This window comes from Ixodes scapularis, unplaced genomic scaffold, assembly GCF_016920785.2.
Source record: "Ixodes scapularis isolate PalLabHiFi unplaced genomic scaffold, ASM1692078v2 PGA_scaffold9__187_contigs__length_104089568, whole genome shotgun sequence".
Classification (NCBI taxonomy): Eukaryota; Metazoa; Arthropoda; class Arachnida; order Ixodida; family Ixodidae; genus Ixodes; species Ixodes scapularis.
Window position 1 is genome coordinate 62,831,647 of NW_024609884.1, and position 15,311 is coordinate 62,846,957.

Consider the following 15,311-nt stretch of genomic DNA (forward strand, 5'->3'; position numbering starts at 1 on the left):
ACGAACTTGGGAACGGATACCGTAAATCATGAACGCAGCAGATTCGCATTCACGATGCAATATACATGCGGGAACAACTCGCGTATTATGGGAGCCGATATAATGCGCGCAGACCACAAGCAAAAACGCGGGAACCCGCTATGAACTCCCTTCTGGGACGTACCGGTACCACAGATCGCGCCGTTGATGCGCGATTCCCGTCGTACATCGCTTGACGTCCAACGAGAATGGGGGTGGGTGATGTTTCGGAATTTCCATGTTACAGATTTTTAGCCAAAAAATGGGATGGGCGATCTCTCGGGAGGGGACATCCTTACGGGATTTTACGGTGAATACGGTAGTCAAGATGAAAGGGCAGCAAACTTTGACCCCGAAGCACAACTGTAGGTTTTCGTAATATTTTAAAAGGATTTTTTTTGCAGTTTATGATCTTAGAATTTTGAGTTTGGTAGGCTCCTTAAACTTGGCTCGGTGGCTCCAAGGCGGGACACTGGGCTGCGGATCCCGAGTTGGCAGGTTGGAGTCTTGGCCGTGGTGTCCGCAATCTGATGGAGGCCCATTGCAGGATCGGAACAGATTTGGGTTGCGCATCGAAAGAGGCACGGGCGGTGGGAACGAATTGGGTTGTGCCCTCGGTTTGTTTGGCACATGCGAGCCGTCACCTGGACTGCCCCCCCAGGTGTCGCTGGACTCTGGCAGCAGCGAGAAGTTTGTGGGGCTGCTACGTGCGGCCCTGGTGGCCCTGGGCCAGCTGTTGGAAGTGGCCCAGCTGCAGGACGTGCACGGCCACGTGGAGGAGTTGCTGGGGTACCTGCGCCTGGCCATGGCCGTGGAGCCCCTAGCCACGGTGGAATGTGTGCGCCAGGTGAGCCTCCAAGCACCCATCGTTCTTCGGGGACATGCAAACAGAAGGATGCCTCCTCGACGGGAAAAGAGCAAGGCGAACAAGTGTTAGCGTTTGCAGTGCCTCCACTATAGTGACCTACAAAATGACAAGGGTAGGGCATGTCTTTGGAACGCCTTGCCTCTAGAACCTGCTCCGTGCCTTCTGCCTTGCTTTGACCGTTTGTGCGCACTCGAGGTACACAAGACGCCCAAGTGTCATTGAAGGAAGGAAGTTTATCATGATGATTTTTACCCAAGCCTGGGGCAGAAGGAGAAGAGTGGTTGTTTGGGCGAGTTAGTTTGACATCTTATGCAATCTTGTGCGCAGCAAGGATGAGGACAAAAGGGAAAACAGGACACAACGAGGCGGCTTCCTTGATTTGCATTGCAGGACTTGCAGTTGTACCCCACTGTTGGATGGATGCATAAAAATGAGAAAATGCAAGTCAACATTAACATTTGAAATTGTAGAAGCCCAACACATTGATTATTTAGGAAACATTTGTGTTCCTAAGCCGTCGATTGCATTATCGGAGAAGGAGCTGGTTTTCCTGAGAACGAGATAGGGTTTTTCCCAATAATGCTCTGTGATGGTTGTTTTCCTTGCTTTTGTCGTTGTGTTTGTTGTCATTTTTAGTTTTGTGACGATGCTTCAGACTACAAATACCAGTACACGTATTCAATAAAAATCAGTTGAGAGTTGCGCCTCGTTGTGTCCTGTTCTCCCTTTTGTCCTCGTCCTTGCTGAGCACAAGTTTGCATAAGAAGGCAGAAGGAGGAAGACTTTTTTTACAGTGGAAGAACAAGTAACAGGGACAGACAACCCTGTCTGGCACTCTTACTTTTTCTTCCACTGTAAAAAATTCTTCCTCCTTCTGTCCCAGTCACGGGTTAATATCAATGCGGTAAACTTCCACCAGGTCGCCTGCGCACTGACTGTAATTTCGTGAAGGTAAGAAGCTTGTGCTGGAGGGGAAACAGCTGAAACACCTCCCTGCCGTTCTCGGCTTGTCAGTGACTGGAGACGCTGCCACTTGCGGCGCTCATTTTTGGCGGTGGTGGCGGTATTGAAAAGTTGGGAAAAGAAACGAAAGAGGATACAATTTTAGGAGATTGTTGCAGATAAGAAAGGCTGAACCGTCATTGCATTGTGCAGAACTTTAAAACGAGATACAATTTTAGTGTGACACATCACCGCCATCTAGGTGCATATAATTCGGAGCGGGTCCAAAATTCTTGCCCAAGGTGGGATTTGTTCTTGCAGCCGCAACTAAACACGAACGAAAAGATTGTCGGCAAAGAGAAAAGGAATGAAAAAAAAAAAAAGACCGTATCTCCACGTGGTGAATAATGTTGATTGGGGCAAAGCTCTGGTGTTGCTGATGATACTGATTTTGTTCGTAGGTAGTGCTGATGGTGCTTCCGAGCTCTCAACTCTCGGTCCGCTTGGCGTTTTTGACGCTTTGCAGCAGCTTCTCGCGCCCTGGTCTCCGGAGCAACTTGCTGTCTGCGTAGACGCTGAGGCGCAGCATGCCGAGCTTTTCGTTCGTTTTCATCCATGTCAGAAAGAGAATGTGGTATGGAATGTGGTTATATACGCATTTGAGCATTTGACCGCAGTGCCCTCTTGTCTATAAACGTTGAGCCAATGCATGCAAAGTTTAACGCGATTATATACGCATTTGACCGCAGCGCCTTCTCCTGTATAGACGTTGAGCGGCTACATGCAACGTTTCATCCATGACATCCCCAGCTCTTGAGTTACTACCACATCTCGGAGCTCCCTACTCATCCTGCAGTCGTGGCCGAGTGGTTAAGGCGATGGACTAGAAATCCATTGGGGTCTCCCCGCAGAGGTTCGAATCCTGTCGACTGCGCAAACATTTTTTTTTATTTTAAGAAGACAGATGGGATGGCAGACGATATGAGTACGGACGCCGGACAAGGCTAGACCCTAAGGAGTTTCGCCCCTAATACTTTGGAAACCTATCCGGTGACTCATATTTTTTTTTTTTCTCTGGATGGCACTGCATGTATAGAAACAGTACTGACTGCGTTGAAATGGGGGTTTGAATCCTTCGATCAAATTGATCAGTTCAAATACTACCCAAGTGCAGTAAGGAAAGAGTTAATGCTGTTATTTTCTAAGAGTTATTTTCTCAAATAAAATTTATTTATTTATTTATTATTTATTTACTTCCTCAGGGCCCAAAAGCATTGCAGAGGGTAGTGGGCTGGGATGTCTGAATACCATACATAAGAGGTCCACAATTTTTTAGGATGCCTAATGTATCGGTAGGCTTGGGCAAGCCTACTGATGGTTTGTAGGCTTGCTAAGCCAGAGTCAAATACAAAGCTACTGAACCCAAATTGGAACCAAACGAGAACAACGAGAGTGTTTGAACTAAAATAGGGCTCTTTGTTTAATGATGGAATGGTAAGAAAGAAGGCTAGTTGGGGAATACTAGACACAGTAAATTCTCAGCACTTGGGCTTTTACAGTGAAGCTGTACTATATGATTGCAGGTGGGATTTTTTCGTGTCCGTTGACAGAAAACCCACGCACGCACCTTATCACTGTTCGCGCATGCCTTATCGTTTATCATGTGGTTTTGACACTTGTTTCAAAAAGAAAAGCTCTAAGCAAGTGTCAAAACCACGTGATATATTATTAGGTGCACGCGAACGATGATAAGCACATAGCGTTCCCCGCATGCGTTTCTCGGTAAAGATTACGGTTGCATAAGCTGCCGCGGCAACGGCAGAGCATGAAGTGTGATGTGACTAGTCCTGCTAACAATGCGAAGCGCGTAGCACTCCTCGCATGCATTTCTCGGTAAAGATTCTGGTTGCATAAGCTGCCGCGGCGAATGCAGCGTACAGTCTTTCATATATAAAAAGTTTTGGTACAGTGAATTTAGTTTTCTTTCGGCAATGATTTGGTATAGACCCTTTTGCTGTTTACAAATATGAACTGCCGCCTGCGTCCCAAGCGACTTCTGGTCGCACCGTCTTTGCAATCCTGTTGAGCTTCCTTATGTCACCAATGCTAGAAAGAATAAATGCCTTTGGGTGTACAATATTACATCTTGGAGGAGGCAGGTTGGTTTACAACAATGCTCGAAACATTTTAACAGATCTCGCACTCCTTCATTCTTTTGGCGTTCACCTGGAGGATTGGTGGTTAAATATTTTATCTACATTTCTAGCAGCGGTGTTAAAGTGGCCTTTGTTCATTCTTTTTATAAACCGGAAGTTCTCTGGCACGTCAAAGACTGGAGCACCACCTGGTGGCTTTTGCCATAAAAAGGGTCTATAGTGCAGTGGGCAATCGTTGCAGGTGATGCCACAGCTTCGCTGTCCAACCACCTTGACAGCGTGGATTGGAGCCCCAACTTTTTGACACAATAATTACATCCACAGCTTTCATGTCATAGTCTCTATCCTTTTGTTGCGCCGTTTCCTTTTAATTAATCATTTTGTTTGTTTTATTTATATTAATTATTTTAATAGCACTTGACTTCAGGAGGCATTACAGTGGAGATAGCCCAAGTGGAAAAACAATATGCCACCGCATTTTGATTAAAATGGCGAACAATCACAGCTCCCAGGCGAAAATCAGTCCACTTCCAGCTGGATTATGGAACTGGAAATGAGGCAGTTCATCTGGATTCCAGCTGGGCCCTGCTGGGTCCAGCTGGGCTCTGCTGGGTCCAGCTGGAATCCAGCTGGAATCCAGCTGAACTGCCTCATTTCCAGTTCCATAATCCAGCTGGAAGTGGACTGATTTTCGCCTATGTAGTGACAATGAGTGTCTCGCCTCCGGCCACGACGAGAAAAGAGGGGACGGAGGAACTCCCCTCTTCCCGAGAATTTCTTTTGTGTGTTCCAGAAGTCGCTATTGTCCCCCTACAAGATTATAGAAGATTAACCTGTCATTCAAAATTCGTACAAAAGCAGCCGCTTCGGTGTTTGGAACGACTAGGCCATCCTCTTGACGTCAGCCTCGCCGTAGCTTTTCTCATCCCGAGACGAACTAGTCACGATTGCATGAGATGTCACGTGGTCTCCGCTGGCTGTTCTCCGAGCGCTTGCCAGAGTGGGCCGTTTACAACGAAAAATAGAGCCACCAGGCTCAAGATACAAACGTGCAATTGTCATTTATGGATATTGTGGATCATATTCAACCTATTTTTGAGCATAGCGGGAATATTTCAAATTTTTGTTGAAGTATCCCTTTAAGGCAAAGCTTGAATTGAGCCACGGTTTTGGGCAGTCCATGGAGGTAGGAAGCTTCTGGAGGTGACATGAGGCCACCGGAGGTGAAGTCAGAAGTGGGGATGGACACGCCACGAACTATGGCCACCATTGTTGGGGGGTGTTCCCTCCACACTTCTGACTTCACCTCCGGTGGCCTCATGTCGCCTCCAGAAGCTTCTTACCTCCACGGGGAAGCCAGATGGCTCATCTCTAGACGAGTCTGTGGTTGGGCTGAAAGTGGTGAGCCCTGTGCGCCTGGGACGCAGCTGCTGAAGGCCCTGTTTGGGACGAACCTGACGAGCCTGTGGGAGGGCACCAGTGAGGCGCTCCCGGCCACCCTGGCGCCCTCGACGGGGCTGTACCACAACTGCTGCTCGGGTCCCTACGCCGGCCTCTCGAAGCTGCTGGCCGGCTACAGCGCTCGGTCGCCTCTTCTGACCGCCGATGCCACCGCACTTGGAAGGTGGGGGGCCCTTTGTTGCCTTTGAACCCGTTTGGGGACCGAGAGAGCGTCGGCAGATGTTGCCACGGATGCGTGCTCGCACGGCCAGGTGTTTCTTTTACGGCATCGCTGCGGCTGCTGTGTACTCGCGGTGCCACAGAAACTTCGTTGCCCTATGGTGGGAGGAGTCGCGTAACCGTGTAATCACTGTCTATTTATTTATTTTGCGTACTGTTGGCCTGTGGGCCGTCGGAGGGAGGAAATGAAAACAACATCGGTGTAGATTTGACATCTTTATAGATGTGTTTGCATTGGACACGGGGTTCGTACAGCTCCTTGAAATCCTCGGCTACACGGGATTTTGATAAAAGCCTCTTAAGGGCCCTCTGATCTACACGAAACTAGCAATGCTGCTTGTATTCCTTGAAAATCTGGAAATGAACATGTGTGCGAATCATGGCGGTTTGAGAAGTTAGCTCCTGGGATGCGTACGCTGAGACTTCAAAATGCAGGCAATCAAATAAAAAAAGAGCGGGTTGTTTTTTTTGGAAACATTGTTAATATGCATGAAAGGGGATACACTTCGCTTCTTTTGTCTTTTCCGAGCCATGGCGATGCAAGTAGTGTTGCGCAGCATTATTGCGGGAAAAAAGTGCCCGCCCGGTAGCTTTGACAACCGACATGGGAGCATACTTTTTTGCCACTAGATTCATTGCTGTCAGACCCTGACCACCGGAAAAAGCATTTTTTCTCCTAAATGTGCCGTGCCTGCTCTGTGCGCAGAAAACATGTCTCAGAATTTTAATCGGGCTAGGATTTTATTTTCACAGTTTTCGTTGTCAATTTGCCCATACTTGCGAAAATTGTTGTCATGATTGCATCATGCAGCATCTGCCCGTTTTAAAGGGCGCTTAAATCCAATCCAAGGCATCCCGCGTCGTCGCCACTTTTGCTTTGTGTTGCCTTTATTTTTTTCTTCAGATACCCTTAAAATCCTTGAAAAGCCCATGAATTTTGTATAAAAAATTTTGTATAAACCCTGTGAACAGATTAATTTTAAATACAAAATGGGCTCGATCCACACATGCAGGAAGGCACATGAACAGCGTATAGAAGATTGAGACTAATAAACATACAAAGAAAAAAAAGAAAGAGCCACGAAGGCATGTCTCGGCATGCAACATTTCAATGCTATGGGTTATGTCACTTATGTGACCATGTAATCACTACATTTTACGTAACCACGTAAGCCATTGGGGGGGCTCAACCAGTGATGTTTCGTGGACCCCTTATAGATTGGTGGAGATGATGGAGGACCCCGTTTATGGTAAGGGTAATGATTTAACACATGCATATAACTAAGCGCTAGTGTAAAGTAGGCTTCTTTCATTGACTTACACTCGAGAAAACTCCCCCGAAAATTGGAACATTTCTTTTCAATCTGAAAAAAGACAACTTTTATTGCAGGGCTTACTGATGAGGCAGGGCTTTGCTGAACCCTAGAATGCCTTTGCAGACCTCAAAGGGTCCGCGGGCCCTCATTTGAGAACCACTGATATAAGCTATAGCTATATGGTGCAGTGTTGTCACGTGACGTCATTATACGTGGTCACATGATGTCATTATACGTGACATGTGCAGCATGTCTTTCGAGCTCAGAGACAGCCATAAATAAATGCCCTGCGCAGCTCAAAATGTGTTGCACCTTCTGTGTCTGCCGACTTTATCCGTGGGATTAAGATACGTTTAAATTTTGGTTTTAGATTTGGCTGCGATCTTGTGGATATTAACATAGAAGAACTGTGCAAGAGAGAGATGTTCCTCCTGCACAGGGTGCTGCGGTCAGGGGCCAACTGTATCATCGTCACGAGCCAACTATGCTTTTTTTGGGGGGGGGGGGGGGGTCGTTTAAATTTTTTTTTATTATAGATATTTATGAACATCATTACGAGTCGGGTTCTGCGTTTTCGGAGTTCATTTTTCACGAAATTCTGAGGGTGCTGTTCAGAGTTCATTTTTTGCCAGAATATCAGAGTTTATTGGAGTTTGTTTTTCTTGGATACTCAATTCTCCGGAACTCTGTTTAATTTCACTCTGTTCCCCATTTATTTTAAAATCTCACTCTAAATTCGTAGGAGCTGTCCAGCATCAAATTATATTTCTTCAGCTGGATTCGGCATTAACTCCCTTGACATTCCTAATACAAAACTGTCCCATGATGAAACTTGCAAACAAGGGGCGCTTCAATGAACATTGATACTTTAAAATCTATAAACTCGCGGACATAGTAGCCGAGAAGGTCGCTTTCTTGTGATACCATTCCCCCAGCCTACCTCGCTGTTGTGCGGACCCGGGGAAGTGGCGGAGGGTGTAGAAGTTTCAGCTACACATTCCCTGAGTCTAATAAAATTGATAGGTTCCTAACTTTCACTGTTATAACAATACAATCCCTCTTTTTCTTAGGGAGCAAATCTACTATGGTCCAAATTCGAAACCCAAACAGTGGCTTTTGTCGTGACTCAGAAGTAGACTGACCCGTTGTCCTGACCTTACCTTGAAGGGATAAGCGGTGCACACTCTTTTGGCAGTGATTTGAGATTTTAACGGACACGAGTGTTTTTTCCTCAGTACCAATAACCCTATGCTCTGAAGAAGCTTATTTCTAGAACACAATTTTTTTGTACAATGTGATTCAAAATTCGGAGTTTATAGAATAAATTCGAATGGACGAAAATTTGACTGGCGAGTGTTTTTTGGGGTTTTTTGGATTTATCCGAAAACACTGAACCCTAATTATAAGGAATCTGCACAGCTGTATTTTACATTTTCAAAATAATAGCTAAAGAGTGACTAGGAGCCTTCGACACATGGCTTACTGAGTACAGCTCTACCATCGGAATCGGGCAGTGGCTCGACTGGCTAGGGGGCTTTTAGTTTTATTCTTAGTTCATTTTCTTTTAAAGGATTAGGGCCGCAAAGTTCCGTCATCGGTGCCGCCACCAAAGAAAGGTTTACGTCGCTATCCTTTGCTCGGTTCGTTAACTGAATGTCTGCATTTTATTGCAAGAAGTGATACTGCGAGCAAAGAGAGCACGACTTAACCTGCCCCCTTGTACAAACAGATTGGGTCAGCACTTTACTGTAGCTTTCACTATCCTGTTGTATGCATAGTAAACGTGAGGTGTTTATCGCTGCCCTCTCACCATATGTTTCTTCTTGGAAGTTTGCAGTTGCACTCCACAGACCAAACATAGCCCGCTTGCATAGCAATGAGCATCGTGGAGCACTGTGCTCACTGCTGCGCAATGGACCACAAAGGACACTGCGAGCCAGGAAAGCCAATCCAATGCCACGTGAATGTCATGTGACCTCCGGGAGGGTATGTTCATGGCGCTGGATTGGTCTAGGTGGCTCGTAGCATCCACTGCAGTTCACCATTGGGTCAAAAGGTGTAGTTGGCCGAGTACAGCCCTGCACGCACGTGTAGAGCCTTTGTTCGGCATTGCAGTGGCGTGTGTGCCACATGGCACGGTTGCGATGCAGTTGGCTGAGCTGGATGAGGCGCGGCTGCGAGAAGAAGATCTCGACGCTGCTCAAGCCCGGCAGCAAGAAGGGCAAGGCGGTTCTGGCGGCCCACATTCGGCTCTTTGAGCCCGTCGTGCTCCAGGTGCGTATGGAGGGCCCGGGGAGAGCCGCTCTGGGCACATGGTGCCTCTCTAGGTGCAGAGATAAGGGAGGGGGAACATTAAACGTCCCCCAACGAGATTCTAAGCTTTGGGAACCGAAAGGTAACTTTGCCACGCCAAGGGTGAAAAGCGTGCGGAAAACAGTTTGACAATGTTAGGTTGCCATGTCGCAGGTGACTTTGTGGAAAGATTCAAAAGAGCTGTGGGAGAGTGAGGAAGCATATAGTCGACTGCTGGACTGTATCAAGAAGGCAAATAAACAATTCCAATTAACCACAAGTCGGTACAGAATGCCGCAGAACAACACATTCTGTTTTTACTGACTTTATCAGTAGGATCGAAGTAAATTTTCTTTTTTATAGCAGGTCAGAGCCTGGAGACTGCTGTGTTTTTAGGCTTTTTGAAACCTAAACTACCGTGGAGCTGTTACCTTGCAATTTACAGTTTCTTCTGTTTTTCTAAAAGAACGTTGCTGTCAAGAAGTGCTCTCCTTAATTAAGCATTGTTTCAAAAGGTGTGCCCAAGTTTCATATGCTGGGCTTTTCTGATGGGGAATCTCCTGGTATGACCATTCTTAAAATAGGGTTCTACAGGAACCCATAATTATGTTTGTGGACATATTCTACTAAGATGGTATGTACACTACTCATAGGATCCTTATGCCCAAATAGTATTTAGGAAGATACAGACTCAAACCGTTGAGGACTAAAATACCTAATGTTGTGCTCAGTCTACTTCGTTGAAACTAAGTGTGCAAGCCCGACTTCTGTCAAGTAGGTAAATAAGCTTGCCCACAACTTCAGGGGTAAAAGAAAATACAGTAGGACCCCATTAATACATTTTTGAGGAGATTGGGATAAAAAAAAATTGTGAAAACAAACACCTTTTAGCACTTGTTGGCCTATAACAAGACATGATGCAATTCTCACCTACAATTTATCATTTTTAGTGTCAGATGAATTTTCAGGACCGTGGACAACCACCATAGTATTTATTAAAATGTCAAAAAACTTTTTTTTTAGAATTGTTTTTTAAAGTTAATTGCCAATCTATAATTGCAACCAAAGAATGTCGACCAATTCACGACTTTAGCGACCTGTAGGAGACGCCACATGCAGACAGACATGGTGGCTGGAAACAGGTTGTCGGACCGGCTAAAGGGAGCTGCATTCCTTTTTGTAGATGTTTTTGGTTTAATGCTCTATTTTCTAGTTTAGGCTGCAACGGTTAAGTGTAGTTGGCACACCTGAACTACAGAGTATAATTTTCTTTTCCCGGTGCTGTCTAACAACTTTTGGTTTTTGGGATTTAAGTTGAAACCGAAACTGAGCGTGCTCCGGAGCGGCGGTAATCGGCTCAATCTGCTCTGGTCAGTTAACGGCAGTAGCAATGGCAGCAACGGCGACAGTGCTGAACCATCAGGTGTGATGTTTAGCTAAGTCGCACTAACCTCGACTGTGCAATTTCTCATGATGGGTGGAACCAGCTGAACATTTAAGGAAGGAGACACAGAAAAGACAACCACTCGCTGGACTACCAACTATTTTAATAGATCGTCCTCCTCTTCTACTAAATCTGATGCGTATCAATTTTTTTTTTTTCCCTCTTTTTCTTATTCCTATTTTTACTTAGCAGAGAGGGCGCCCTTCAAAAAGAGCTTTTCTTGCGGTTGTAGGGTTATTGAAGCGGAGCTCACGCAGTTTTCTTCTTCGTTGTCTATAGCCAAGGCCTCCAACATCTCCCTTGCAAGCTGGTTTTTATGGTGCCCTATGGTGCTGGCTTGCTCAAGATTTGGTTTGCACTTGCAAGTTCTACAATGGGCAGCTAGGTGTCCTGGTCCCGCGAGATTTTTAACGTTGGCCGCATGTTCACGTGCACGGTCATTTATGCATCTCCCCGTCTGTCCAATATAGCATCGTCCACAAGTTAACGGTATGCTGTAAACGACTCCTTTTTGGCACGGAAGGTATTTTGTCTTGTGTCGGGTGTCACACCTGTCTTTCATGTCCGTTTGTGTCCGATTAATGTTGCGGCATAGGGAATATGCCTTATTGGGGGCCGAGCACACAACTTGAACGTTTTGCCGGTTTGCTATTTTTTCAGTTTGTGGGTGACCCCATGAATGTACGGGATTACTGCGAAGGGCATCTTTGTTTTCCTTGCTTGTGCGTCACTTTGGGCATTGTTCTTCTTGACACTGCGGCATATTTTTTCACATATGGAAGCCAATAAGGTTTTTGGATATCCGGCATTGTGAAGTCGGGAAATTTGTGCATCAAAGCTTTGTTGGACTTGATGGGGGCAGGTCTTCTTTAGGCTTGCGGAGAGGGCTGCGATGGCCACTCCTTGCTTAACATTTTTTGAGTGTTCAGAATCATAAGGAAGAAACCCTTTTCCCGATCGTGCTTGGTATTGCCAACAGACATGCCCTGCTTGGAATTTTAATGCCAAATCAAGAAACTGAATTGATTTATTCACTGGAATTTCGTGGGTGAAAGTGAGGCCCATGCAGCTATTTTTGAATTGTGTCAAGGTGGTTTTAAGGCATTCATCGGCTTGTTCGTCGACTTCTGTGGTGCACAAAAAAAGAAAGTCATCTACATACCTAAAAATAACCCCTATTCGTGCATCTTGTATGGCTTTCTGGATGGCTATTCCACACCTTGCAAGAAAGATTTCGCATAGATGCGGGGCTACTTGAGAGCCAATCCAAATGCCACTCTTTTGCACATACTGGTGATCTTGTTGGGCCACATTCTGGTGATCTTGTTGGGCCATATCCAAAAACCTTATTGGCTTCCATATGTGAAAAAATATGCCGCAGTGTCAAGAAGAACAATGCCCAAAGTGACGCACAAGCAAGGAAAACAAAGATGCCCTTCGCAGTAATCCCGTACATTCATGGGGTCACCCACAAACTGAAAAAAATAGCAAACCGGCAAAACGTTCAAGTTGTGTGCTCGGCCCCCAATAAGGCATATTCCCTATGCCGCAACATTAATCGGACACAAACGGACATGAAAGACAGGTGTGACACCCGACACAAGACAAAATACCTTCCGTGCCAAAAAGGAGTCGTTTACAGCATACCGTTAACTTGTGGACGATGCTATATTGGACAGACGGGGAGATGCATAAATGACCGTGCACGTGAACATGCGGCCAACGTTAAAAATCTCGCGGGACCAGGACACCTAGCTGCCCATTGTAGAACTTGCAAGTGCAAACCAAATCTTGAGCAAGCCAGCACCATAGGGCACCATAAAAACCAGCTTGCAAGGGAGATGTTGGAGGCCTTGGCTATAGACAACGAAGAAGAAAACTGCGTGAGCTCCGCTTCAATAACCCTACAACCGCAAGAAAAGCTCTTTTTGAAGGGCGCCCTCTCTGCTAAGTAAAAATAGGAATAAGAAAAAGAGGGAAAAAAAAAATTGATACGCATCAGATTTAGTAGAAGAGGAGGACGATCTATTAAAATAGTTGGTAGTCCAGCGAGTGGTTGTCTTTTCTGTGTCTCCTTCCTTAAATGTTCAGCTGGTTCCACCCATCATGTATCATAGCCAACTAGCTCAACTAATTCCCGTAGTATGCAATTTCTCTTCCTGCGATTTTGATCGAAATCAAGAAACAGCTCTGTTGGTGGCTAAGACTGCTTAAAAATAATGAAAATGAGGCCTGTGTGTCTTCAGCAGCAGTTGACCCGCAGGCTGGCACCCCACTAAGCCGCTGATAATTGCATTTTAATTCAGGTTTTGGTAGAAACCATGAGTTCGTTCTGACAAATATGCCGGCTATGATCCTATTGCCGTAATATACTGCAAAAGCGCCCACTTCGTTCAAGCGTCCACTAATATTAACATTTCCCAAACTTGGGAATTCTGCAAATTATACGCTAACCGCCTGATTTGATCGGACAAGCACCCATGTCTAGATTAACCCAGTTTTCAGTGAGAATGAGGTGGGTGCTTCCCCGGTATTTTACGGTATGTCCCACTTTTTTTGTAACTTGTTACTTCTTTTTTACTACTGTCCAGACCAGTTATAACGAAGTCAACGAGATTTGGAAACCGCTTCGCTATATCCGCTATTTCGTTATAACCGACTTCGCTTAACTAAGTTAAAAAATGAATGAGGAATCGTGATCGCTTCTCTGTAGCTGCTATTTCGTTATAACCGGTCTCGACAGTATCGCAATTTTCAGCAGCCTATCCATTGTGTAATGCCCTATGGTAGGGCCTTCAAGGTGTAATAGATAAATGTAACGTGATACTAGTATTTTGCATGCATGTGTGAAGAGTGGATTTTGAGTTCAAAGCCAATAGTGGTTTTGGCTAAATATTTTCGAATTTAATGTTCAATAGTTTCACTAAGCCTTTCACTACTGCACCATGCTGAAACGAAAGCCCAGCCAAACTCTTGAAGGTTGTTCCCAGGCTTCCAATTGTGAAACATTAATTCTAATCTGACTATATTCATCGACTGTAACCTCAAAAAGTTCAGTGCCTACATTGGGATGGCATGTAAACAACAGATTTGACATAAAATTAAACCCATAGAAATGCCCAGCTATACCTAATTGAGGGGATTTATAAATAATCTTGCTTTGTGAAAATATATATTTATTCAATCAGGAATGATGGATGCTGGTTGTCAGGGCATCTCTGCCTAACATATACTTATGCATAATAGCCAGTTAAATTTTGAAAATTTTACTGCAATGTGGATGTCAACATTTACAAAGTTTTAGTTTCTTTTTAAACACCTGTTTTGAAAGTGTGTTTTTCTCCTAAGCACGCGGCTGCAATTTTTGTGCTTTTTGACATGTTGATCGCAGCAGGTTAGCCTCGTTGAGTGTGCTTCCTACCAAGCACTGGTGCACTGTGGAAAAACAACACCCGCGGAATCTTGCTTTGCGGGTATTGCTTCTCTGCAGTGCACCGATGCTCGGTAAGAAGCACTCTCAACGGGTCTAACCTGTTTGATCAACACTTAGTAAAATATTAATATTGCAGTTCATTTGGAAGTGAATATCAAATAGCTTATTATTTGAAACTACTATTCGAAAATTCAAATACCGTACAATCCTCATATTTTGTTTTGACTTGAACTTTGAGCTTAGTTACCTAGTTAGCTTTGTATTAGGTGTACTGCTGAATAAAGGTAGCTAAATGAAGGTGAAATGCTACTTCAACTCAACCAAATGATTTTACCCAACACTATGGAGACAAATGCTGACAAACTGAAGGTGATAGGACTAAGTTCCCAGTCCCAGCTGGGATTCACACAGACCCCACTGCATCAGACTTGACTCCCGACTATAGATGGGTAGGTTGAACGAATCATAGGCAAATAAATGTCCCTCCTTCTGTAATGCCCCTCAGTGATTCTAAGTATAAAATAAATAAACTAAAACACAAATAAATTATCAAAGGCACGATTTACTTTATCGTTTGCACTTCGCAGGGATATCCTGAAATCCCATAGCTATTTTCAAATTTCCTGCATTCTCGGCGAGTAATCCTCCTCAATCCAAACTCAAGGGTTTCCAGTTGACTGCATCCTTGATGCTGCATGAAGGCTTTCCTGCTTGTTTTTGACATTTAAGAACTTAAATTTAATTGGTTTATTAAACCTTCACTTTTATGACCAACATGGGGTTGGTTCTCTTTCTATATTGCCTGCGTTTATATGCAATCGGTTTAGAGAAAAAGATTGTGCAGTATGTTCAATCTACGGATCATGTTTCATTTCCTTGTGTGGAATTTTCTTAATCAGCATTTTTTTTCATTTGGTTTATGATACCATCTACAGCACCATGTAAACCACAACCTCCTTGCTTTCTTAAAGATGTCTCAAAGTGTTTGTTTATGTCAGAGACTCCCTCTTTCGTTCACTTCAATATTTCGTTTTGTAAGGCTGTGATCTCGTCTACCTCTCCGTCTCGCTTCTGAACTTGGTTCGTCAAGTCAGCGATCTCCAACACAAGTTTGTTTAGTTTATCTGTGGTCTCTCTCTGGTGCCTCTGTTGTCTCGTTTAA

The 15,311-nt window shown here is 44.8% G+C and overlaps 1 protein-coding gene across 2 annotated transcripts in view; it reads left to right on the plus strand.

Annotated features, from left to right (window-relative positions):
- Nucleotides 1-15,311, plus strand: part of LOC8038527 (huntingtin) — a 209,288-nt gene that overhangs the window by 72,833 nt on the left and 121,144 nt on the right. For both annotated transcript variants that reach the window (XM_040504714.1, XM_029978929.3), the window contains exons 22-24: nucleotides 680-865; nucleotides 5,412-5,608; nucleotides 9,131-9,254. In XM_040504714.1, the coding sequence (XP_040360648.1) occupies nucleotides 680-865; nucleotides 5,412-5,608; nucleotides 9,131-9,254 (507 nt within the window). The remainder of the gene's footprint in view (nucleotides 1-679; nucleotides 866-5,411; nucleotides 5,609-9,130; nucleotides 9,255-15,311) is intronic.